Below are 27,786 nucleotides of genomic sequence, written 5' to 3' on the forward strand. Positions count from 1 at the left end.
AGCTCCGGTATAGGCCAGCAGCTGGGCACAGAAATGTACTTCCCATGTATTTTATGATTTCCCATGTTTATATTATGTGTGTATTGACTTGGTTTTTACTTTGAGAACCCACAGATCAGCCATAAGCTGGTGAGTGATCTGCTTGGCTGTGCCTTGCAATGGAGGTATCAGAGGTAGCTGTGCTAAGAATGCAGAAGTTGAAATTGCTCATAGTGGAGACATGGAAACTCCTACAGAATCATGTCATAGAGTCATAGAGTGGTTGGGGTTGGGACCTTAAAGATCACCTAGTTCCAAACCCTGCCCTGAGCAGGGAGACTTCCACTATACCAGATTACTCAGAGTCGTATCCAGCCTGGCCTTGAATACTTCCAGGGATGATCCAACTCCTCTCTTGTCAACCTGGGCCAGTGCCTCACCACCTTCACAGCAAAGGGTTTCTTCCTAATATCTGATCTAAACCTACTTTTAGGTTAGATCAGATATTAAGTCCATTTCCCCTCATCCTGTCACTACATACCCTTGTGAAAAGTCCCTCTCCAGCTCTTTTGTAGCCCCCTTTAGGTATTTTTGAAGGCTGCTCTAAGGTGTCTCCAGAGCCTTCTCTTCCCCAGTTACACAGCCCCAGCTCTCAGCCTGTCTTCTTAGCAGAGGTGCTCCAGCCCTCTGATTGTCTTTGTAGCCCTCTGGACTCACTCCAACACGTCAAAGTCCTTCCTGTACTAGGGATGTCAGAGCTGAACACAGCACTCCAGGTAGGATCTCACCACAGCAGAGTAGACAGAGAGAATCCTCTCCCTTGCCCTGCTGGTAGCGCTGCTTTGGATGCAGCCAAGGGTTCAGTTGGCTTTCTGGGGTATGAGCACATGTTGTTGAAGATCATAGGTCAAGCTGCTTATTCAGCAACACCCTAAAGCCCTTCTTAGAGCTGCTCTCAATCCTTTCTCCATCCAGCCCGTATTTGTGGTCAGGATTGCCCTGACCCACGTGCAGGATCTTGTACTTGGCCCTGTTGAAATTGATGAGGTTTGCACAGGCCCACCTCTCAAACCTGTCCAGATTCCTCTGGACAGATCTTTGCCCTCCTGCATGTCGACAGCACCGCACAGCCTCGTGTCACCAGCAGACTTGCCAAGGGAGCACTCGATCCCACTGTCCATGGCAAAGGTGTTAAACAGTGCTGGTCCCCGTGCCAACCCCTGAGGACACTGCTTGTCACTCCATGTGCCTCCCCTTGCGCGTGGAGCCATTGATCACAACTCTCTCAGTGCAACCATCCAACCAGTTCTTCATCCTCCAAGAGGTCCATCAGTGAAATCCATGCCTCTCTACTTCAGGGACAAGGATGTTGTGCAGGACAATGTCAAATGCAGTAAGTCTGTATTTTGTCATTCTTGGTTCAGGTTAAATTGCCCTTGTTTTTGTTGTCCCTGAATGACACAAAAGCACTTCAATGGGTTTATTAATTCCTAAAGGGTAGAGGTGTAGTAACAAGTTTTAGTTAGGGCATCCCACACGGACATAGCTGCACTGGTGTTGGGGTGAGATATGGTATGTCAGATTGAGTCACTCTGGGAAATTGGATGTATTAGCTTAGGGTGGTGTACCTGGCTAATAGAAAATGTGCTATTTTGCATCAGAGTTTATGGAATAGTAGTAAGTCTAGAGTACAATTCTGTAAATTCGTGCCAGTTAAGATAACATATTGAGATTTTTTAAAAAATCTATACAAGGAAGTGTATTTTAGACCCTATATTAGCCATCTGTTACTCCCTATTTTATTAGGTCCTTATAGACTTCAAACACAGAACTTCTTTTTCTTTCTCTTGCTTATCTTGAGCATTTTCTTTAAAATGATTTTTCTGTTTTCTTGTATTACTCTAAAGTAATTATATAATTTATATTTTCCTTTTTAAAAAGACTATAAAACGTTTTATAGCTACATTGTAACCTATGCAATGTTTATTTCAGCTAGCCTGTGGATATATTTGGGCTTTTATATTAATCACACATCGATACAATACATATCACTTTGGACTGTTGTAGTTAAACAGAAGATATTTTTAAAAATCACCAGCCATACATCATAATGAGGTGTTGAAAAATCCTCTTTCAGCTTGAAGTGCAAGGGAAAAACAGCCAGAATGCAATTATCTAGGTTGGATTATGGCCAGGACAATAGTGGCAATATCTTTATTCCTTAAAAGAATGTACCATGTGGTCTTTATGACAAGTGGTCATTATTTCTTGGCTTGGTATTTAATTTGAAGGGTTGAAGTTCTGAAGCATCATGCTGAGCTACTGCTCTAATAAAATAATAATGTTTAGAAACTCCATTGAAGAATGTTTCACTGTTGCTGCATGAATCCTACACGAAGCCAGCTGGGCCAAGGAAATTACAGTCAAAATGTTAGACATGTTAACTTCTCTTTTGTTTTTGTTACAAGTGTACAAATATTTGTATATGTAATGTGTGTGCTTTGCTTTGTATGTTGAAACTCATATGTAGTTCTGCTTACCTTGCACATCTGTCTGAACTGCATGTAAATGGCACACAGCTCAATTCCAGCCATGAGGGCATAGCCTCATGTTGCTGTTTCTGTCAGAAGAGCACAACTTTGTAGCTGATTGTAACTATGAATCAGAAATATTTTTCGAGATACAGACACTGAATACAGCAATACTTTTGAAATCAGCGTGTTGTTTTTTCAGTACATAAGGATGTGTAGATTATTGGCAAATTGCAATAAACTAGCATTGTTGATGATCTCATATCTGTGGCTGGTTTCTGTGAAATAGTTCAGTGCTTCATTAAAATCATGCTTATAAATACTTGATGCCCTGTTTTTATTTTATACAGAAGTATACTTGGGGGATTACAATGTTTACACACATTACAAATACTGAAGTATTTATTGCAGGGAAACCTTTAATTTATTGTGCAAGCGCTCTATTGATTTGTACTGTACACAGAAAGTAGGACATTTTAGGAGAATTAGTTTTGATCACTAATGACTCAGTGGATGACTGCAGCTTTGACCTGCTGAGTTCACAGGTTTTCAGATACAGGAATTCTGGAGAAATGGTGAATTTGTTTCTGGCCAGTGGTCCAGTAACTCCTAGTGAAAGAATCTGTGGTGGCTGTGGCAGGATGGCACAACCCAAACAATACAGAGAACACAACACATGCAGGGAGTGCAGAGCAGAGAAACATCAGTGCCTGCTCACCATATGGCACAGGCCCTAGAGAATTTGTTAGTGGCACCCCGTGGAAGTATTCACTCTACTCAGCTGTTTGAGCACCCCCAGAGTTTTGGTCTGGGGTTGTGAAGTAGAAAGTCTGTCTGTCTGTGCACTTGGACAGTCCAGATTGCCAGTGTTACTGGTTGGAATTCTGTGCTGCCTGAGAGCATCTTTGTTGCTTTCTCACCTAGGCTGCTCCAGACCAGCAGACCCTGCTGCTGGTAGCCAGCTGCTGTAGCCAGATGCATCTGCATCCAGTGTGTGGTTAATGTTCAGCCTGGGTGATGCTGTTAATTCTGCTTTTCAGCAACACGCCTGCAGACCTGGTTTTCCTCACTAGAGTAGATGGCATTTCTTTTCACAGTGGAGAGCTATTGCAAAGTAAAAGTGTGGTGAAGTTAAGTATTCTAATTTTACCAGAATGTAAACTACCCCAAGTCAGGTTGGGAAAGAAATACAGCTATCTTATATAGTTCATCTTGCAATAAAATTAAAAGTTCATGTTTTGTTGTGCCTTCACTCACTGTTTAAAGAAAGAAGATACATTTTCAGGTGACTAAAGGAGGGCAGCTATGCTGGAATTCAGAATTAATTTTAAGAAATTTTCTAGAAATTTTCTAGAAAACTGTTGTTCAAGCTCACAAGTTTTAATAATTAAAGGAGGGACTAAGAAAGGTAGTGATGGTTTTCCTGGGGATTCCTGTCCCCAGGACAAAAAGATGGATGTCTGAAAATACACTATACTGGTGTTATTTGAAAAAGCACTTGTTCCCTCCCTGACTATTCCCTCCATTTCTACGAATAGTGAATACGTTTTGTTGCTTTTTGATTCTTCTTAATTTTGAAGATGCCTTCTCCCTTCTTTGAACAAACAGTTAGCTAAAGAACAGCATATCCAATCTGAAAATTTTACAATCTTCAATATCCTGAGTCATGGACAGGTTGAGTGCAGCAACTCCTTGGAAGATGACTGTGATACAGAGATTCCTGGACAGGCACTTATCTACCGCCCTGCTCGTCAGCATATTTATTCTATCTTGTTGGAATCTGGAAAAGGTAAGGATTAAACTACTTACACCATTATGCAAGTATCCTTTCGATTTTGAAATATGAAATCTTGAATTCATTGCTTCAATGGCTCTATCAGCATTTAGGATAGAAAATTCATATAAGATAAAAACTCTGAGCAGCTGAAATGTAGTTCTTATGGAAGTAAGAAAATGTGAGATTGAAACTGTGGGGCTTTTTCTACATGCTGTTCCATTTCAGTGCTTTTAAAGTGATTTTTAAAAATTGGAGCTTTTTTCCTTGCTACTTGGAAAGTTGTGAAAGTTGTTAATGATCAAAAAGATTGACCAAATCAATGATCTTTAGATTTTTGAAAGTTTGAGAGTATATGAAGCCTAATGTTGCTTGAATAAGTGTGGCTCTGGACGAATTAGTGAGTTGTAATACACTTTTACGGAACAATAATGCACTGTTAAAGTTTTACCTTCTGTTGATTTTAAGCCTGCAATTTTCGGAACAGTCAAATACAGTTCCTGTAATAATACAAATGCACGTAGTCATGCCAGCGATTATTAGTTCTTTCAGCCAAGTGCTAGAAAATACAATTCCCTTATCCAGTGGTATAAACAGATTCGGCAGCAGGTACTTATATCTGTGCTTGCATTCATCTCCTTGAAGACCAAGTTCTTTATTCACATCCTTGGACCAATTTCATGTTCTTAAGACTTCCATTAGTTAAGTGTTATCTTTACAATGTCTTTCAGCCAGCGAGTTGAAAATTAAAAGTATACTGGACTTTTATTCTTTTGAATGTGTTGATTTCTCCATGGTAATCGCTGTACATTTTATTGATGAAAGTGCACCGCCATCAAGCCTAATACTCAAACCATTTGCTTAGAAAGGCACAAAAAGGTAATTAAGTACATTACTTCCCTCAGCAGCCAGAGGTTGAAGTTGTGCCATAACAGGAAAAAGTGAATCAGAGTTTACATAGCAATTTGGAGAGAATAACAAAAATCTCAGCAGTAATAATGCACATCTGTCATTTTTCATTTTTTGGTGTACTGCCTCCAAATTTTGTAGATAATTATAACTTGGTTGGGTTTTACTTATTCATCTAAACAGCAGGATATTCATTGATGTTTTCAGAAACACCCAGACCAAAATTCCTAATTAACAATTGTTGCTACAAGACAGCAGGGTAATAGGCAGGTTAGCATTTGTATTACAGTGGCTTTAATACTCAAAGAAGATTAGAATTGAAATACAGAAACGTTTTTTTAGAGTCATATTGAAAATTAAATTTTAATGTGAAAGTTGTCTTCTTTTAAGGAAGTGATTTTAGAATAAAACCACAGATAGCATGTGTTATTTATTCTCAGTTCAGGCTTCCAATTCCAGAGATGATTTTTTAAAGTCATAGTACACCCTCAATTCTTAACCCTTCCAGAAAGGTATATAGATTGTTTCTGCATGGGTGCCTCTATTAAATCTACATTTTCAGTGCATGTACCTACCTATAACTGCTTTAACCATGTCACTTCCTAGTAGTTCATGGGGTTTTTTTATTCCAGTGTATGATTGCTTCTATGTCAAGAGTGTAGATCATTAGTCACAGTCTGTATTGGAATGCATAGGTATGTGTAAGCATTTTTATTTATGGATTCACTGCTAGACCTACTAAGAAGTTTTGTTCTTTACAAAGTAAGTAGAATCCTTTGCCAGTTTCCCTCAGATGAAGTCAAGTCGACTGGTTTTTATAATTTAATAAGGGATAGGATGGGAAGAAGTAGTCTACACAGTCTGTAGGTTGTAGTATAATGTAGAATCATGTTAGATTAGCCTTTAAAAAGAGCTTACTGGAACAAGACAACAAATTAAATTAGTCCATGTGAAGTCTGCCACCATTATACAGCTGCTGATGTAGCGCGTTTGAAGCTTACTCCACTAACTCTGCGCAAGATTCCAGTTTGCAGTGGTGGTGTATGTGTTAATCATCTCTTTTACTCCTCAATATTGTCAATTAAAATGTGGTGGAAACTGACTTCTTTGCAGTTTGCAGATCTGCTTATTTGCTGTTGATTGGCAAAGCAGACAATATTTAGTAAAAGCAGTGATTACAGGTTTAATAAGTACAAGTTAAAGCTAATGTAAACTGTTTGCCCTGCTCTGAAACAGGAGACCATTAGTTTTGAACACCCAGGTTGTAATTTCCAGGGGTGCCTAAGAGACCCACAAATCCACAGGAGCAGGGTGTCATATCCTTTGAAACCATCAGTCCATGCCATGCAACTTTGCCTGAAGCCATAGTGGGAAAAGTGTTGCTTTTGCTACCAGCACCACTTTAAATAATTCTCTTGCACAGCCACTCATTTTAATCCCTGTGCATCATCTCAGTTGTGCTGGTGCAGCTGTTTGTGCAGCTGTGTGGTGGTCTAGTTTGAGAAACTGAAAATAGCCTCTGTCTCTCTTCCCTGCCTTTCTTGTAGTCAGGTAACTAACCTGGTTCTGTTTCCCTATCTGGCTCTGTGTAGCCACAAACAGCTGTGGTGAAACACCCCGAGGGAATGGCAGGGAGTGGGAATGAGGAAATCAGTGCCTGCCTGTAAAAGGCAGCAATCCTGCTCAAAGGATTGCCTGTATAACCTTGCCCTTGGTGTAGTTCGGTGTGTGGTAAGCATGTGCCTTAACTCATGGAAATGTTGGAGAATCACAGCCCGATTTTTGACCCTACATAAATAAATAGGGAGCTGATGGTGATTCTGACAACAGGGCATTTGTTGTCCATGTATTTCAAAAGTAAGTTTATAATTAATTGAGCCATTTCTGATCTATATGTGAAATATTGCATGCAGTAAATTTGTCAGCGCTTTAGCATCCTTCTGAGAAAAAGTACTTTTGGAAAAATTCAAGTAGGAGGGGAAAATTACAGTAAATAATTCACCCTGATAGGCCAGCCAAGCTTTCTTATGTGTGCAATGAGTTCAGAACAAAGCCAGCAGGTTTTGGCACTAGTGCAGTCCATGGAAATACCTGCACCTGCATGTCCATTGCCAATTAGGAGGTTATGTAATGTAGCCTGAGCTCGTGGCCAGCTCCTCGAAGTCCTGGCATCACTCCCAGTTCTAACATTAGCAGGCCAGACTGATCCTTGCTTTGACACTGTCAAAAACAGTCCATTAGCAGAATTTTTGCCAGTTATCACCAGTGACTGCTCAGGAGAGTTGGCGTTGTTGCAGGTATAGAGGAACATAACAACATTTTCCAACTGTTTGCACATAGCTGAAGCATTCCTTAGGCTGCCTAAGAAGTGCTTTCACAGAACATGCAGAATCTATTTAAACAAAGAAACTGCTATTATTTTAATTTCATTGGTGATATTCTTTATATGCATGGTAGGGAAAAAAGTTTGAAAAATTAGTGGTTTTTTCCCCAAGACATTTCCATTTGGAGAGGGTTGTGAAACTCATAAAGAGCAATGCTCCCCACCAGCAGAGTTTCTATTTCCATGCTTCTTTATACCATCTTAACTTCTCCTCATGTCCTTGACAACTCCCTCCTGCAGTATATGGTTCCTAAGCATGTTCCCTATTGCCTTCTGTCCTTCCCAAACCCCATCTACTTTTTTTTTTTCCTCAGCTCTAGCTCTTCTACAGTTATTTGTGTATTGATTTACCATTCAGTCTTTTTGGATACAACAGGTAAGTTGACCTTTCTGCCTTTCTTTCAGTTGGTTCCCTAACAGGATCCCTCTGTCAGCCGAGTCTCCAGTTTCACAAAATGTTTAGGACTTTAATCCATTTGAAATCACTTCTCCTTTGTTAGATTTAGTTGAAACAGAGCAGTGCATCCGTGAATTAATTATAAGACAGATGTCCTAATTGTATTAGGTTTGCCTCCTTAAGAAACCAGGCTAAAATTTAGGAGTCTGAGTGAGCTGAATAAATTGAATAAAGCAGAGTAATCCGCACACTAAATCTTAAAACAAAATGCTGAAACGTCAAAATGTTTCTGAAAGTGACTTTGGGATATTTAATTGGAGGATTTTGGTCATGAAATAGCATTATCATAGTCAATGATTTATAATCAAGATGTGAGACTATTCAGCTACTGGAATGTACAGTTGAAGGCTTTTTTCCCTCTAGTGTAGGCATTTTTAATTTTATTTTTGATGCCACTGGTTTTTGAACAGATAAGCATGGCAAGCCATGTGTAATACTGCCCCTCATACTCCAGGTATTGGTTCTTCAGTCCCTCACCTTTATAGGGAGTTTGTGCTGCAGGCCCATGGGGAAGGGAGGGAGGGAAGGAAGGAAGGAAGGAAGGAAGGAAGGAAGGAAGGAAGGAAGGAAGGAAGGAAGGAAGGAAGGAAGGAAGGAAGGAAGGAAGGAAGGAAGGAAGGAAGGAAGGAAGGAAGGAAGGAAGGAAGGAAGGAAGGAAGGAAGGAAGGAAGGGAGGGAGGGAGGGAGGGAGGAAGGAAAAAGCAGGGTTGTAAAACAGATTTTTGTCGTGTTCTTTTTCCCTCTCTTACCCCTGACAGTAGAAATACATCTGAGGAATTTCTGCCCTTGCTCACTAGCAACATAGCACACTACTTTTTCATTCATGTCAACAGTTATCTCCAGCATTGAGCTATGCGTGAGATCAGGAAATTGTGTGACAAAACCTGTTTTGGGTGGACGAGGAAAGGACAGTGTTGGAAAGATTTGTTTGGTTTGTTTTAATCTTGGGAAAGTTTTTGATTAGAGTTCACAACATGGCATCAAAAATACTTTTGTAGCAAGTTTTAGAGAGATTGGAATTGGTGATAAAAGGCGGGCATTTTTAAGGATAGTAGCTTCAGTATTGGAGAGAGTTGGAAGAAATTAGAGATGCAATTCTGTGAATCTGGAAAGGGACAAGGGAAGGAAAAAGAGAAAATATTTGAAAACACTACTCCAAGTGCCCAGGACTAGCTAAACTTCTTTAATTAATTCTGTTTATTAGACTACAGAGAGTGGAAATTTAGGGCACCTATGATATGGCTACCATAAGCAAAAATCTGGACAGAATGCAAAACACCACTAATAGTAACAGTGATTCTATGTTTGTTTGTTGGTTTTTTGGGGTTTTTTTGTTTGTTTTTTTTTAATAAAGACTTGCACTGGAATGATTCCAAGATTACTATTGTAAATTTGACAGTCTGCGTTCCAAAAATTCTTAAATGCTTGATTTTTTTTTTTTTCCTGAGCATTGATTTGTTTGAGGTTTTTTAAGCATCAGGTAGTTATATGCACAATTCCTGTAGTGGAATTTTTAATTTAAGGGGCATCTCTAGGGGGAGTGAACAGGATTCAGGTTAGGGACTAGGAAAGCCACTTAAGCTACTGTGTATAAACAATTCCTTTATGCTAGATGAAAGATCTGGAGCAATGGGCTGTAAAAGCTCTGCATCTGATGGTGGGATGTCTCCATTGCTATCAGCTTTCAAATAGCCATCAAGGCCTCCCTATGAAGATTTTGGTTCAAACCCTGACACAGGAAATGTCAGGGCAAGTTGGGAGGTGAATCATATTTAGCGCTGCCTGGATATGTGGCAATGTGACAGTGCTGAGAGACTGAGGTAGCTCATGCAGGTCCCTGAGCTATGTCACATGCCTCCAGAGCTTCCTGAGCTGCCTTGGAGTGGGAAGGCCTAAGCCTGTTGAGAATGTTTTCCACAGACTCTTGTACTTACATTTTTGGTTGCAGTTCCCCAGTCCAAACTCATGTTTATAGTACGTAATTGAAACTCTGTTTATTTGTTCTGATGATTTGTCATAAAGATACTAAAACTATTTTTTCTTGGTTTGTTTCTAAAGCTGAGCAAACAAGTCATCAAGAAGTGCCTTCTATTGCTTTAGAATCCTGATCACAGCTGATTCCAGCTGTTGTACTACTGTCAATACTTGCATTTGACTTACTGATCCAATTCTGTCTTTTTTTAGGTGGGACCTCTCCTTTGGTAAAAGAGTGGTTTGTCTATTGTGGAAATCCTCTTAAGCAGCCAGACCTGATACAACCTGTACAACCTTCTGTTACAGGTAAAATAAAAATGTGTATAAATGTAAACTGAAAGAATCACTTCACAAAATGAGGTTGGACAATCCATCATATGTTTGATATAGAAACCAGGATGACTGTGGAGAGCAAGGACCTAAAGAGCTTCACATTTGTAGTTGCTTTCAATTGCCGTTTGTAATTACAATAGGATTCAGCTCTGAGATATATGCTTTTAATTAAAAAAAAAAACAAAATTGGGCTATCTGTTTCTGTGAAGCTGTTTCTACTCTCTTAAGCCTCAAGTATTTTTTGTGGTTTTATCTTCTTCCCTTTGGTAAAAAAAACACATTAATGAATACTCTTAGTGAAATAAGAGTTATGAGAAATGTGTTACATTTATGAGGAAGTATCATACATTTCAGTGAAAAGATTGAGCACTGTATATATACAATTGTATATATATACACACAATTGCATCATGCAGTATAAGGTTAGGATGGGAAGCAAACATTTTTGTTATGTCAGGGGGAAAATTGCTCTAAGTGTTCATTTGTGCATGCAGTTGTAGTCATCCTTGTTCTCAGAGCTCTGTCTCTCTGTCATCTGTTATCAAATAGATCGGCAGCTCAGAGGTTTTTCTAGTCTTTCACATGAAATGCATTTGTTCCACTGATACCGTTGATGTCTTGTTAAGAAAAGTTACTATCTACTCAACTTTTTTGGAGAGTAATTACATCTTCCCTTAGCATCCAGAGCCTTCTGTAGTAGTCCTTGTGCTGATCTAGTCTAAATCCAGATTCAGAAGCTGAAATGCAGGTACTTCTTTGTAAATTTATAGTAAATTTTCTTTTTAGGTATCCAAAGATTGCGCATTTATCTTTATATTTAATGAGAGTCTTTCAATTCAAAGATGAAGGAAAACCAGTTGCTTTTTAGATATCAGCCTTTTCAAAATTCTTTTTAAAGGGCTGTTTGGAAAGAAATAGATTATATAGACAAAGTACAAATGAGGTTTTATTTGTTATACATGTCCACTGTCATGTATCCTTGACAAAATATTAGGAGAGTGATTATCTAATTGACTTTATGATAGCATGAAATTGCTGTGAAATTTTCCAAATGGAATATAAATATGGAAAGTAAAAATTGATCAGTCCATCTTGTGCAACTGTTTTATTTCAGCATACAGTGGTCTGGGAACATGCTGCAAAACAAGGAAACAAAACTCAACAAATTATAAACTGTACCTATGTAGTTACATTTCAAGTTGTTTGGCAAATATACTGTATTTATTGATGTGAAATTTTCCATCCCAGATAGTATACTTCCTTCCTCCCTGTCTGGAGAGGAATCCACTTAATCTCATGTACTCTGGTTCTATAGCTCTGTAAACATACAACACATAGAACCCACCTTCATGTTGACAATAAACAGGATTTTAAGTGTGTTTGTTTATAGTAACCACATAAGTGGAGTTTATAAAAACAGAATCTTCTCAGATACGATCTTTGCTAACTCAGTAATGAAAGGCTGTTCAAGCAGACTATTAAAAAATGGGAGGAGGACTTTTAGTGTTTATTTTTAGTACTCTGTTGTCATTCCTTCAGCAGACAAATATTTTTCTAAAATTTTTGCAGTCCATATTTGTATGCCTTACATTCGCTCATGCATCTTTGATTTTCCACAGCATGACTTTCTAATTCACCAAATAAGGTTCTCAACAGCACATCACATTTTTCAGACAGGGATCATATTTAGAGCTAAATTTAAAGTTGTTTTAGGAAGTTAGAGTTCAAGGCTGTCAATCAAGATCAGGTTACTCAAAAAGACAAAAAAAATTACCAAAAACCTATTTGAAACATCAAAAGTGCAATTAATTTGGGAAAGCTCTTTATCTTTTTTTGAAAAAACTGATAAGCTGATCTTCAAAAGTACTTTAGAGCTGTACTGACAATATATGGAAAATCCTGACTCTTCCAGTTTGATTCAGATTAAAAACTCTAAAGAAGCTATGAATTTTAAACTGTAGTGTACATAATGATAAATACTTTAAATTTTGCATTGATCTTAAAAAAAAAAAAGTAGAATTCCTACTAACGTTTTGTGTGTGTGTATGAAACAGCAGAAGTGCCTTGTATCTGGAAAGGTTGCAGGTGATAGATTGAATGTTAGCTTTTTTTAAAGACAAAATATCCAATCCTTAAGGCAGGATGGTAAGATGATAAAATATATTTAAAATATAGTATGTATTATCTTTTTTTGAGAGAGAGATAGTCTTCTGAATTAGCATCTGTGCTTGTTTGCATTATCTATGTCTCTTCCTTCTAGAGTGTTTCTTTTTAGTTGAATGAATATGATCATGATTTACACACATTGACAGAGCAACACTGGCAAATCAATTTTGTTAGAAGATCCATGATCTAGGAAAATACTGTTTAACATCCGTATCTTGTGAACATTGCAGGTATATCTGATATGTGTGCAGTTTATGTGGAACAGAAAATCTTCTAAAGCCTGTGGTGTTCATTTTATTTCTGAAAATACATAGCTTTTTTTGTAGCTTCATACCACAGAGTTTGGATGTACTTTCAGTATTCTAATTGGTTAATCTTTCATGAATGTGTCATGAATATGTTTTTCAAAATGCTTTCTGTGTCTTTAATAGTCAGATTTAATTGGCATTTGAGTTTTTGGCTACAGTTGTTGAGAAGTTGCTATTGAGTGTTCCTAGCAAGTACATTTTTATAAATTTACTTTTATTGCTCAGTATTTACATGAGCATGTAAAAATGAAGAAGTATTAAAGTTCTATTACTGGTGTTATAAAATAAAATATCGCTAGTCATTACTTCAAAAATACATGAATGTTTACTATTATACATTTATATCTGTATACACTGTAATGCTGTGTTTAAAGTTGGTACAAATGTGAGGATCACCTTTGCTTATGTGTTGAGTTAAATGATATAATAGAATTGATACTTTCCACAACTTTTGAATGTATTGCACATCCATAAATTGATTATTGAAATTCAAACAGATGAAATAAATGTTTAGGTAGTTCCTTGAAGTGCTTTTGTTTCTCATGCTGCTTTCTGTATGATAATGGTATTAAATGTGTGGATATAAAGGAAAATGGTAAAAAGTCATTTGTCCATGCTTTTTTATTAATTTGTGGGTTATCTGTTTTTGTTTTTAGGCAAGTAGTATCTCACCTCCATGGAGGTCTTTTTAAAGCTCTTCTTCTTGAGGTTCCTGAGGACTGCAGTTCACATAGTGCTGGATATGATTTTCACACAATTTTGTGTATATTGAGAGTAATTATGTTTGTAATTCATGGGAAATTGTGGGTCCTACAACCTCAACAGATAATTTTATCATTACTAGTCTTTATAGTAAAGATGTTTCAATTAGGTACATATAAATATGTTTTGGTGTGTTTTCCATTTGTTACTCAGTTTTGGTTGTTTTTTAGGTTAATGTAGTAAACATATAGACATGTTCAGAAAATAAAATATTTCTCCTATCCAAGTAAGTTTTTTTTTTGTACATGTTTTCTAATTACTGTAAGTAATGTAGTGAGGCTGTACCTAAAGCAGAGAACATTTTGAGGGTCTACTGTAGATGAATCTTAGATCTGCTGTGGACTGCATGTGTGGTGAAACAGTCATTAAAATTTAGGATATTTGTTTCTTTGTTTTACTTATCTTTCATTTGCTACAATAGATTAGTCTTGGGTATTACCTGAAATTTTATTGCTTGAAGAAGAGAGCCCTTCAGAAAAAAAGCGCCTTCTCTTGGTTTGTTCCAAAAGGAGACAGCACCAAGTTTTCTTTCCCAGAGTATATAACTCATAATTTATCAGTACCTTTTTTTCCCAGGCGCAAGTAGATGTTTGTGAAAGCATAAGAAACTGTTTATGGAAGAGATGTCTTGAATTTTTTGTTGAGCTCTCTCAACATAGATCTATAATCTTGAATATTGACCTAGTTAATGTTTCTACTCTGAAGAAAGAAGGATTTCTGTTATTGGGTATGCCCCTGGATGCAAAAGAGAACTTTCCTTTTAACTGACTCTTAGTGTATCTCTTTGTATGCAGAAACCATAAAAACTATTTGAGTTTACCCATGGACAGATTGTCTCACACATCAGGGTTGCTTAGGCTTGGTAGGAAAATTTGGCTTTGTTTTGGTTTTGTACATGTTCTATTGTATTTTCTTCCTGGAAGTCAGTCTCTGCTTTCTTTTTTTTTCTTAAGGCAGCAATTACCAGTATCAAAACCAGTAATGTGAGTCTTACTGTGCTGTCTTTACTACCCCACTCACTGCCACTATTTGTGTTATCTCTTACATGCATTTCTGCCTCCAATCAAGCAACTGGGTTTTTTTCTTAATAATACATTTCCCTTAGAAATATGGCTAGAAACTTACAAATTATATAATAGTAGTTCTTTTTATGGTTAAAACTTTTGACAGGAGAGTTAACCTTAAAAATAGTAAAGGAAACATCCATCAGGGAGATAAAGAAAGAAAGAAAATACAAACTTTTCTTCTAGTTTCCCACTCTCCAAAGAATTAGTACCATTTGGTTAATGGGCTTTCCTGGCTAAATAAACATCATCTATGTAGATTTCAACACCTTGTCACTTTACCATTTATTATCACCAAGTGTTCCTAACTGGTCTGCAGCTGCTGCATGTCACATAAAAAAAGGAAGAGGTGTTACCAAATGTAGCTTAATTAGTCCACATTTAAAATTCACACCTCGTTTTATTTAACTACAGAAGCAGCCGTACTTTATGGTACGATTCTGGCTTTTATTGAGATTCTCGGGCATAACCAGTTAGCTGTTCTGTTATTTCACGTGCATTAGTGTTTATTTTGATAACAGATTAAATGTAATTTAAATGAGAAGCAAATTTTGCATTAGCCCACACGTGTCACAGACTGGGAGATGGCAGCATGGGGTAAATATTAAGGATTTAGAGACCAGCATGAATTGTACTAGAGAAAGTCTGGAAAGGTCCATTATTCATAACTGATGACAGTTCTTTTGTGTGTGCTTGCAACTGTGTGTTTCATACAGTAGCCTAGGAAGTGAAAAATACCAGATCGCCTTGGGTTTCGTTCCCAAACTGGAACGTGCTGCAGAGGAGTCCAACCCACACAGTGCCTTGTGGGGAATGCCTGCTCACCACCAAATGGCTTAGGTGTTCATTAAAACAGGTGATCACCAGGGAGACAATGAGAGCATCCTGCAGGGACCCCTGATATGTTAACTCTAGCAGAAAGAGAAAAAAACAGACCTAGTGATTCTCTGCTGAATCGCTGTTTTATGGTGAAGTGAGACTCATTTAATGCTGTGCATCCCCAAGGAAAAGGACACACTTGCAGGCAAACTTTGCCCTTGCAGAGGTTAAATGTTTGCTGTCTCAAGGCTGTCTATGTTATTGTAGGGGTTGAATTCAGTCCACTCTGCTGAAACATGCCTGTATTCAATAAATTTTGTTTAAATTACAGGCTCTTTTTTTGGTTAATTTTTTTTTTTCAAATGCAAGTTTTGTCAAATACATTTTATTTTTGACTCTGTGGTCCTGGCAAGTGCCAAGAGCATTTAATTTCCTTTCCTGCCAGAGCAGTCATTTCCTTTCAGATTGTAATGAGGTAGACATGTTTTATCTTGTTGCTGCCAGAATAAAATAATGGATTTCTTTTGTAGGTGGAACACCTAATTTGAAAACACTGTGGCTTGCCAAAGGGCCTGATGTGGAGAAGCAACGGTACAGTACATTTCTGGCATGCTTTCACCTTCAAGATGAGATGGAAGAACTCCAAGCTCTGGAAGCACCTGTTGCAGGATTCTGCTGCTTGCTGGCCTATCTAATGATGCAGGTAAGAGGGATAGTAGCTTTTTCCTCAGCTGTCACCCCTGATCAGTGCAAAGGACAAATAAACTGGTTTTTGCTAGCCTGTGCTGGGCATTTCTCCTAATCCTTACTGTAGGCATAGCTGATCAAATATAATAATACTGCATTACAGTATTTTTAATTACTCCACTTAACATGCACCATCCTGTTGAAGAAATGCTTGGGGTTTTTAGTAGCTAATCATAACTCTCACATGCCCATGACAAAAGCCCTCGGGCAGTCTAGCAGAGAGAGTATAAACTGAGGGATTTCCCCTGCTCTTTGGGACCTGTTTGCAAATTAAAGCAGCTCCTTTTGTGTTTCCTTTGTGTCATCAAAAGGAGACATTCCCTCAGGTGACTATGCAGACTGTGCAAACAGACAATATAAATATTTAGTCAGCTCTCACTACTTTTTCATACCTTCTTGTCAGTCTACTAATTTTCAAGCCAGAATTGAGGATATGGCTCTTCTCATTAAATTCTGAGTAATAGGGGATCATTAGGTAGTACTTCAGTTATAATTCCAAATACTTGGCAGCTCACAGACTACCTTAATTGTAATAAAAAGGGACACAAGATTAAATACAATATTGCTTCATTATTTACTTTTCTCTTAGGTATTTAATATATTGTCTGTACTTGCCACATTTCAAATGGTGATCTCACAAGCAGATTTTCCTCCCTGAGGATGAGCAAATTATACATTTATCTAATCTGATAAGCTCAGCTTCACTTGTACTTGAACTGAACTGCATTTTGTCTTTTGTTTTGCTTTTTTAGCCTTCAATTTCCTCAATAACAGATTTGTACTAGTGTGTGATACATGAAAACAAGTTCTCCCTGACTTTTCCTTTCATTTCCTTCATGTGTTTACTCAATCATAGATGACATATTGAGGAAGTATATACGGGAATTACACAGATGATCCGTATAGGTCCTTTTATTCTTTAATTTTTGTATAACAGAATACAAATTGAAATTTTTTCAAAGATAATACTTATTAAACATAATTTCATGCCTTGCAGTTTCAAGTCAGCAAGATAGATGTACTTACCTTTTAACATACTTGAAGTGTTTTTCCTATTAGAATATGAAAATGCCGTTTAATTTATCACTATTTCACTTACTTATTGAGTTATTCTGTGCACCTTTTTATAGCATGATAACTAAATTATTTGAGAAGGATTTCTTTAGTGGGCTTACGAGGAGGAGTAATAGGATGGAACACCTACAGAAATGTAGACTTACTGAACCACAATCACAGGCTATTAATAAAATAGAAAAAAAATGCTTGTCAGGAAAATGGTTTTCAGAACTTATTATCCAATGGCCAGTTATAAACAGAGACAAAATCAGATTTACAGCTCTTGCTTTCAACAGGAGTAACAGCAGAGAGATCATGCAAAACCTCGATGGAAGGTTTTTCATGGCAATGACAATTTCTCAAGAGCTGCCCCACTTTCCTGATTCTCTTCTGCCCTTGGAGTTGCACTGATACAATCTGCCCTGGGAGACAGACTGGGGAGTTGATTTGGAGTGAAATGTCTTTCATTGCTGAGTTATTTTAAACTTTGGTTATTTGTCTGTTTGTTCTCTTGGGATGTTTGAGAGGAAAACATGAGGGCAGGAGTGTCAGTAGCCATGCTTTGAGCTGGCCATATTGCTTCCATTTGTTTTATAGCTGAGAAAACAAGGCTTGTCTAGCCGTGTTCAAACTCTTGTCTTTACACTTCAGTCTTAAGTTTTTATTAGAGAAGGAAGGTGAATTGTTTCCTCAGAAATTATTTAAGTTGAGAAAATTGTAAGTTGCCTTGAAGCAGGCCCGAAGTCTTCCTTCAGCTCATATGAGGGAAAATAAATTTTTAAAAAATTTCATTACTTATAATTTTATCCAAGATAAAAATGAGGGTTTGGCAGGAACCAGCATACTGACCAACTCATCTAGGTTCCTCAGAATGTATGTGCAAGTATTTAAGGGAAACCTCAGATACAGATTTTTTGAAGTAAGAAAAACAATTCCAATTAACAAATCTTAACTATGTAAAAGAAGTGTTGATATGAAAAATGTTTTTTTTTTTTTTCAAGGATACCTTTCAAATATTCTCTAAATTAAGAACAAAAATAGTGAAATAATTACCAAATATTAGGTTTGTGTTTCAAGCTGGCAAAGCAGTGAATGAGTTTAAATCAAACAGTGAAGCCTCCAGACTAAGGGGAATTTTCTCTTTCAATCGCTAACAGATTTGGATTAAAGCTGACAGTGGAATTGTGATAACTCACGAAGTCTGATTACTGAATAAAATATTTCTCTAAAGAAGTGTTTTTACATCCATAAGCATTTTTGGCTGATCTGCTCTGTTTGGGGCATTTTCTTGCTGTTGTACTTGCAAGCAATCTTTGATTTCCTTTTCTTAGGACAAAATTGTGCAAGCATTAAGAATTGTTCTGTAAATAAAAGTCACCTTTTCTGTTACTTCAGTGTATAAAATGTGTATGTTTAGTAAACCTTTCTTGTTGCCAGCTACACAAAGGTGACACCTGACTTGAATTACAGGGTAAAGTAGAGCCATTATCAGATCTTAGCAGACAGGTGAAGTTAATGAATACCAAGGAGTATTTTGAAAGCTTAAAATGTGTTTGATATCCCTCACATTCTTGTGCCTTATGCAAGATTTAACGGCATCATAGAGGGGAAAATATTTTATATGGGGACAAGCAGTGGGATCTGATTAAAAAAAATTCTGAATAATGGTTGAATGATTTTTATCCTATTAAAAGAAAGGCACGGCAGAGTTTTAGGCAGCCTCTTAAGTGTTCTGTTTGCCCACAATGCACATTTCCACATTTTGCAAGAGAAAACTTTCCTCAAGTTCCAATTGATAAGGAATTGTAATGCTTTTTGGATCTCACTTTGTAGCTCTCTGTATATCCTCAATTGCTGTAACAGATGTGTAGTCTTGGTGCACTTGTATAATACATAGTGTTTTATAAGAGGAAGGAAAGGATTAGAACTCAACTGGTACTGTCATGGAATCATGCCAGCTGCTCTCAAAGTGCTGTCTTTCTTCTGAGCTGATCATGTGCCTCTGCAAAATCTCAAAACAGTTTCACAGCAGAAGTGCCCATTCCCCCTTCACTGATAGAAGTGAACTGTTACATCAGTCTAGATTCGTAATTTCCATTTCCCCACTTGAACACTTTAGGTTTTCGTTTTGAGTTTTCCCTGCTTCCATATATAGCTATAAAATCTAAAAGAAATCAAATATGTTTTGATAAATCCTGAAATTTTGGTTAAAATAGGTAATTGAAATATTTTAGAATATTTTAGAAATTTCTAACAGATAAATGTGTAAGCATCTTTAAAATTCCTAATGGTCATCATATCTATGACTCATTGAGATGGTTTTTATCCTATGTCTTGATTATAAAGGAATTTTTTTTAAATATCTTTTTTTTTGTAATTGATGTTACAGAGAGGGAGAAATTTCCTGTTATTAAGAAACTCCAAGGGAAGTGGAGAAAGGAATAAATGAAGGGTGGGCATTTTGTTTGGACAGTGGAAATCCATGTGTATACACAAGTGTTGGGGTACCCATCTCATTCAAGCTGTGAAAGAAGATATTTTGTTCCCTGTGTGTTCTCCTAGATGGAAATTCATGGTGGTCATCATTACATGAGGTCACTGTTCCAGGTTTGGTGTGCTTGAGCAAGAGGATTCAATTTTCAGAAAGCTCCTCTTCAGAGCCCTCAGATATGTTTCATTTCTTCATCTTTTTGTTTTAGGTCAGTAGCCTCTCTCTGGAGGACTTAAATGCATTTTTGGCACTCGTTCTCTGCCTCAAAGGGAAGTCAGCAGCTCAACTGATAGGCCTGCAGGTATGGACTGGAATAATCGTGTAGCATGAAATACTCATGGTAACATTGTAATAAATGTTTTGGGGGTAAATCATTCTACGTTAGTTTTTTTACAGATACAGGAGGTAAGAGTCAGGGTAAATATATAAGCTTTTCATGTGCTGTATTTTGTGTGAATACTTATATTTGCTAATCACACAAAAAATTAAAATGGAAGGGACATTTTGTAGTGGCTGCAGTCCTAGAGTGAGCAAATTATTCTCAGTTTTTTTCCTTCCTTAGCTTCCAGACTTCCATCTGATGAAAAGTTGGTAACGGTGAATCCTGTCTTACAACATTGCTTAATTTTTTTAACTGAGGAGGATTTTGGTTTTGGACATGGGTTGTATGAAAATCTCTAGATTAAATTAAATTTTGGTATTACTACTTGAGGGAGAATATAAACAGTACAAACCTAAACAGAAAAAAGTTACCTAATGTGACTCACTGTGGTGAAAACCATTTGGATTATACTGCAGTTCTGTAACTGTTTGGAGGTTCTTTAAATATTTTATATACACTCCATGCAAATCTGTTTTTTCCTTTCTTATCTTCTGCCTTTCCACATGTGGATTGAATGTTCCTAGATGTTTATTGCAGAAGAACCATTTAAACAGTTCTTCCTGCATATGAAATTATGCCAGAGTATTTTCAATTTCATAGCCTGAAATTGTAATCAAAGTATTAGCAGTGTATAGCACCAACTCCACATGTCAATTGCTATTTGAGTTGCGGATTTACATAAAAGTAAGTGGGAAAGGGTTAGAACCTTAACATATCTTCTTTCTGTAAATCCAGCTTGTATTTCCAATAAATTCGTTATTTCTTCTATTTCTTATTTATTTTCTTTCTTCTTATTTCTATTTGGTCCATGAAAGTATTTGGAAAGCACTTTTTGTTGATCTCAAGGTAATGCTCCTGTTACTATCCATTTGTTTCTAGTGCACGAGTACCAAAATAATAAAACCAGTGTGATTTCCAGTTCCATTATTTGATTTCTTGTAACAGCTGAAGTCCAGGCTCCTGTAAGTTTCTTCAAACTCATCACGAATTTGATTTGTAGCTGCCTGTGTAACAAAAAGGAAGCAGTGGAGCAAAGGCAATATGGAATACAGCAGAAATGTAGGATTTATTTCTGTCAGATACATTACTGCACATAGTGTTGCAGTCCACATTGGGAGGATCAGTACTTCATCAAGTCTGCGTGGCAGTCATTCAGCAGCAGCATAAAGGAAATCAAGCCCAAGCAGGAAGTGTTGAAACAATTTGTTTATAGATGCACTTACAGGGATTGTTACATAAGTTTCTGAAGTACTTCGAAGTTTATTCTGCTTGAATTCGAGGTCTTTGTGTGATTCTTTTGTGTTGTGACTCTTGGAAAATACAAATCCGCATCCAAACACATTAAATTAATCAACGTGTGCTACTTACCAGCATTGCGCTGACTGAAAGTTGTTCACAAAATTTTGTTACTTACCCACAAACCTGATGGCAGCTCAGCTGTGCACACAGGAGTGCATGAAGTGTGAGGCTGGTCTTACACTGTGTCAGGTATCCCTTTATGAAGTGGACAGAATGTTGTTGGAACTGACTTCTGCGTGCCATTGGCAAGTCCTTTCCAAAGTTGTCACTCTGCTACTTACATAAGCTCTTCATGCACTGTCCCACAATGTCTTCTGCTGTCCTAGAAACCAACACAAGGTTTATGTAATGTAGCTGAAACTTTTTGTATCAGGCCTCTTTGTAGATCAGCTCTTTGTCTTACTCTATCAAAATTCACGGCAGTGCCTTTGATAATAGTTTGCACCAGAATAAATCCTTCTGAAGGGAATAGTGAGGAAAGATTTCGGTCTCTTTCTTTCCTGAGGTTGTGAATACATAAATAATAGTTTCAAAACTTTCCCTCCTAGCCTTCAAATTAACCTTTTTTCCTGTGTTTTGATGACCTGAATTTCCCTGTGGAAAAAAGTTGCTGTTTCTCAGTTGTATGTGTATCTGTGTCTTATCAAGCTGTATCAAGAACAGAGAACTTAATATATATCCTGGGAATTCTCTCTTGAAAGGGCGGGAGACTAAATAAATAGAGTATCTTATACAAATATTCTAAGAATAATGATCAATAAATCAAGCTTTCTGAGAATTACCACTCAAGCATCTAACTTTTAAGATCCCATCTCAGAATAGCTTAAACCATTTTTACTCATTACTGGGTTTATTTAGTCATTTCACAAAATTGAGTTATGCTCAATAGTTATTGAGTTATTTTAATAGTTAGTGAATAAGGTATTTAGTGAATAGGTATAAGGTAATAGGTTAGTGAATAGGTATTTAACAGCTTAATTTTCTAGATTTTTAAAGTTTTCTTAGTTTTTAAATTTTTCTTGTGTTTAAAATCAAAGGATCCAAGTGCAATGAATTACACTAACATGTAATTGATTAATAAATGGAGTTTCTAGTAAGAAATCAGGAATAGAGTTTAATCTGTTTACCATACTTTTTATTTTCCATTGAAAAGTTAAAAGTGATCCCTAGAAACAGCCTAATCACAGAGCTTCCAAGGAAGTTGTGGTAAACTTAGTCAGCATCTGCAAAATTTTATGAAGATATTTTCTCTTTTGCCAGTTTGGACTTAACATTATAGTAATATTTTAATGTAGAACAAATATTTATTTCTTGTTCTGTTGAAAAACACTAATTTGTTAAAAAAAAACCCCTCTTCCTGCAAAGAAGTCCATTAGCAAATGTTTTAGCAGAATACTTAACTTCCATGATGAAATACAAGAGAAAATATAAATAGAGCCCTTTCTGAGGGAATGAAGGGAGCATTTCAGCCTTCACTTTCAAATCTACTTTCTAATATGCTATCCATATTTCATAGTTAATGAGATCCATAAACCCACAAGTCTATGAAACAGAAAGTCTATGGTTTGAATAAAGTAGGTTAAAGCCATAAAAAATTTAGTTTATCTCATGCTGAAAGAAAGTGGGCTGTGAACATGTAACTACATTGTACATTAAATATTACTTTCTGAGAATAACATAATGTTTATACATGAAGATTTGATTATTTTTCAAGATCGATGGTTTCAAAATACCAAAATGTGTGCATGATAGAGAAGACATTTTTCTGGTTAGATTTTTACTAGTTTTCTTGTACTGCCCCCCTTATATGGTTGATTAGCATTCCACTTTGCCCAAGCCTCCCATAGAGCTTATACATAAGGTCAGAATTAAATTTTGGACCCCAGTTTGTCTATTTCCCTTCTTTCTATTTTCATCTGGTGTGTAGTGTTGGCACGAAGCCCGGAGAGCCATCACTCTAACTTTGAGGCCATTGCAGAGAAAAAGAGGCACCAGCAGTTGTGCTTCCAAACTTGTTTCTTACATTGTGCTGGCCCTGATTGCTTACAAGTGCAATTACAGGTCAGCTTTCACCAGTAATGCATGTAGAATACTGCCCAAACAGGAAAAACCATAGTGACTTACAAACACAATTACATTTTTTTTAAGATTTCTCTAAATATATGACTATATGGAAAAAATTGTGTTGGAAGCGTAAAGTTGTGAATCACATCTTTTCTGAAAGTCATAACCAAAGATGAGATGGAAAAATTTGGTTAAAAAGGAAATACGAACTGGAAATTAGTAGATTAATTTTGGGTCTTGATAAATGATTTTAAAAGTGAAATGTATGTCAGAAAATAGGAAATCAAGTTTAATAGAAGGTGTGTGGGTGGGCATGCACATCACTGCTGGAATTTGGGGCATTTGCAAACCCTTTATAGCTTTGCTTTAAAATATCCCATTATGCCAGAATATCTACTTAAAAATAATGGCATCTTTTGTACCTCTTGTAAAAGGAGCAGTTTAGCTGCATATGGGCTATAAGAAAGTGAAGGGTCCAAACATATTCCTTCATCTTTCTAAGAGATTTTTGTTATTTAAAATTGTTACTGGTTTGAAATGAGCACATTCACTTCAGAGAAATTATAGGATTCAGAGAGTCTTTGCAACTTGATTGCAAATGAACTTTCACACAATATGTATTAGGTGTTATTTAATTAGCTTTTGGAATAGTAATAATAAGTACTCAGCAAGCTAGTTAACTAACTTAAAAGCTGGAAATAGCTTTAGTAAGAATTTTAGTTGCACAGAACTTTTGAGTATTTTTCATTGTGAAATGTCACAGAAGCAAAATTACCTTGATTTTATACCTTGGTTTACTTCAGTATTATACTGGTATTACACAAGGTATTTTTCTCTGAATATTTTCCTGAGGGATATTTGGCCACATCCATTTAAAATAGCAGTATGTTTTAGAGTCATAAGGAGTAGTGTAGGTGTCTTGGTTGGGATCCCTCAGATTTAAAGAAGGATGTTGCTATATCTGTTTGTGTTTTTTCTTCTATGCCATGCAGACAGAAAAGCAAAAATAATACTCAGATTCTGAACACTTGATGATTTCAATCTCCTGGTGTGTTGGCAAGACAAACTATGTTTGTCAACACCATTATGTGTGATATTTTTCAAACAGATCCCAAACAGCCTTTGTGACCTATCTGTATTTTTAAAAACACGATTGTTGGAAAAAAATCCTTTTTTCCCCCAGGGAGCATATGTTTATTGTGTCTGTGTGACTATTTCCTAATTAATATTTGCTTGAAGTCTAATTGGATTTAAAACATAAAATGAAAGTAAGAATATTGTAAAGATCTTAGGGATAAACCTTTCTTATATACAAAGGACCTGCTTCTGTGATGTACATTAGTGTTAACTAAAATGGAATTTGAGTGCATTCCCAGATGCTTTACTGAATCAGGGTTTATATTTCCTCAAAATTTGCATCTGTCAAAAGTGTTTTAAATATTTTAGGCAAGACTGTAACTGGCAGGTGGTGGAGGGCAGGGGGGATTGTGGTGGTTTGCTGATCTTGGCATTGCTTCCCAGCCCATTTTCTCATCTGCAGTCTTTAGGTTTTCCTCAGTGTTCTGGGCTAATCTGTAGCTAAAGTGCAGCAGTATGGGATGTGATTTCAACTTGGGATTGGTTCAGTCCCTGTTTAAAATTAGAAATATTCTTTTCATAAACTCAAGACAGTCTTAAATGAAGCAGTCCAAATAGAGCAGTTCCACTGCACTTACATGGGTCAAGCGTTAGTGCAAATACAATTATGTTTCGGGAGCTGTTACTTCACTGCTTACAGCACTTTTCACAGACCCATCTCTAAATTTGTGGCTATTTTCATAAGCATCTTTGGAATCTCTGAAGAAAGTTTTTTTAGGCCACTGACAACTAGCTTTAGCTTTTTTGCTACTGCTGGTTCATAAGCATATTAGAAAGAAATCCTAGGCTTAACTAACCTATTCAACTTGCAGACAAGAGTGGCGTTCTGCCCCACTCTTCCCATGTTCTTCTTGACAAAATTTTGTGTATTTTTTAGTATTATTAGAATCTATTTCCCTGAACATTTTTTGCAGCTGACGTGAGCCCCAGTACCAGAATTCACATAGCTGTGTAAATTCTATTATATAAAATTGGCACAAATACAAACCACAGCCTAACCAGATCACAGAATTGTCAAGGTTGGAAGAGACCTCCAAGATCTAGTCCTACCATCAGCCCAGCACCACGACATTCGCCCCTAAACAACATCCCCAAGTGCTACCTTCAGATGCTTCTTGAACACTTCCAGAGATGGTGACTTCACCACCTCCCTGGGCAACTTACTCCAGAGCCTAACCACTCTTGCAGTGAAAAAAAATTCAGTTATCTAATCTTTATGTCTCCTGGTGCAGCTTAAGGCTGTTTTTCTCTTGTCCTTTTACTTGAAGCATGGCAGAAGAGGCCAACCCCCACCTCACTGCAGCCTCCTTTCAGGTAGCTGTAGAGAGCTGAGTTGTAGGTAATCTCTTCCATTTTGTGAAAAAATATTCATTTATTTAGATGGATTCAGTTTGCCCAGGAGAAAATCTTGTGCAAGGTTTTGAGCAAGGGCCTTAGAAAGAGGATTTTTATTCCTTTTTGGAAGATGGTCTTGCATTTTTCTGCATAATTGTGTAAGTTTGCTGAGCGTTTCTGTGTTTTCCCCTTTACAGTCCTGTTGCTCATAATTAACAAGGTTTCAACAACATGGAAATAACAGCAATGTTTCAGTTATAAATTGCTTTTAGATTGTGTATAGCTTAAATAATATTTCAAGATGTTTAAGGAAAAAGACAGTCTGGAATTTCAGATAACAAAATTGCTGTTAATTTTTAAGCCATGCGAAATAAAATTGCAGGAAGTGAAACATAGTTATTAGTAGTGAGGGTAATAAAGCTCTCCCAAAATATCAAGCAAACTGACAGCTTTGAAAAAGCCAGAGATAACTTATTATAGAGAGGGGAAAATAAATATTTCTGGTATCAACTGACATTTTCCTGCCAAGTTTGTGTTGGTCAAAGTGTACGTTTACTCCTGAGTTCAATTGGTCCCACTGTATGTGGGAATAGTTCCTTGTGTGCTGGAAGGAGCATGAGGGTTGGAAGTGGTGTTTGCATGGCGTAGGTGGGGCTGCTCCCCACTGCTTTGAGGGTTGACCTGTGTCCCCCGGGGCAGGTGACATGCAGGGGCTGGAGCAGGGGGGAATGGAGCTGTTGGGAAGCGGTGGCACGCGCGCACCTGCCCGGCATCTGCTGGGAACCGCCAGCACCTGCCCGCGCCTCTGCCACGCCTGAGCAGGAATGCGAGCTGCACATCTGTCTGGGCTTTCCCTGCAGAAGCAGATGACTGTGTGCAGCTTCAGAGAAGCCCAGTGTTTTCTGAACTGAGCCACTTGGAGGTGGATGCATTTATAGGCAGTGCTTTGGAGGGCGTACTGGAAGTTTTCGAATTACTGTAGTAGAAAATGTTCATCTGGAAGATAGCAGAAACAGCAAGGCTAACCAAGAACTGATTTGTTCCCTTTTTTTCCCTTCAAATGTACTCTTGATTGACATGGCCACTGTCCGGACAGTACCCAGATTCTGTCTGTTGTTTCTTCTATGACTTTGTTCAAATTGTTTCATTCTTTCATGTATTTTAGTTCTTGCTTGTAACAGTCATGCACCAGTAGTCTCACTAATATAAGTTTTTTGCCAAAAGTGCTGTGTAAATGTGAATTTTTGATAGGTTAACATTAATATTGATGTCATACGTATATTTTCCTTCCCTTCATCTTTGTTTTGGGGTTATTTCATTTAATGTTCACTGAGAAACAACTGAGATGTAGTTGAAGGAACTTTTTATAAAGAAATGGAGCTGTGTTAAGAGAAAAGTGATTAAAAGTATATTATAATATCCCTTACCAGCACTATATTTTAGCATCTCAAAACATCATCACTTGTTAAGACATTGTAATCCCAGTGTTACACATGAGGAAAGAACAAACAAGGACAATAAACACCAAATGTGTAAAGGTAGTTGTGTATTACCTCCAAAGAAAATTAGTGATTTACAGAGAGGTTTAGTTAATTGTTTAGTAATGTCATCAGCATGTCTATTGTCACCAGCACTATGCTCATTAACTAAAAAAGTGTATTGCATTCATCTAGGCTGCTGTATATTACCCTGATAAATTTAAAAGAAGAGATATTCAGTTCCTTGCCAAGTACAAAGCTATAGAGGTACTGGTTTTAGCAAGGACAAATAATCCATACCTAAGTATCTTTTCCCATTTAACAGTAGTTTTCTGTAT

The 27,786-nt window shown here is 37.1% G+C and overlaps 1 protein-coding gene across 1 annotated transcript in view; it reads left to right on the forward strand.

Annotated features, from left to right (window-relative positions):
* FAM120B (family with sequence similarity 120B) overlaps positions 1–27,786 on the forward strand; it is a 47,861-nt gene that overhangs the window by 2,207 nt on the left and 17,868 nt on the right. Inside the window, exons 3-6 of the mRNA XM_033054759.1 lie at positions 4,119–4,299; positions 10,218–10,313; positions 15,990–16,162; positions 19,962–20,054. Coding sequence (XP_032910650.1) covers positions 4,119–4,299; positions 10,218–10,313; positions 15,990–16,162; positions 19,962–20,054 — 543 coding nt within the window. The remainder of the gene's footprint in view (positions 1–4,118; positions 4,300–10,217; positions 10,314–15,989; positions 16,163–19,961; positions 20,055–27,786) is intronic.

This window comes from Catharus ustulatus, chromosome 3, assembly GCF_009819885.2.
Source record: "Catharus ustulatus isolate bCatUst1 chromosome 3, bCatUst1.pri.v2, whole genome shotgun sequence".
NCBI classification, from domain to species: Eukaryota; Metazoa; Chordata; class Aves; order Passeriformes; family Turdidae; genus Catharus; species Catharus ustulatus.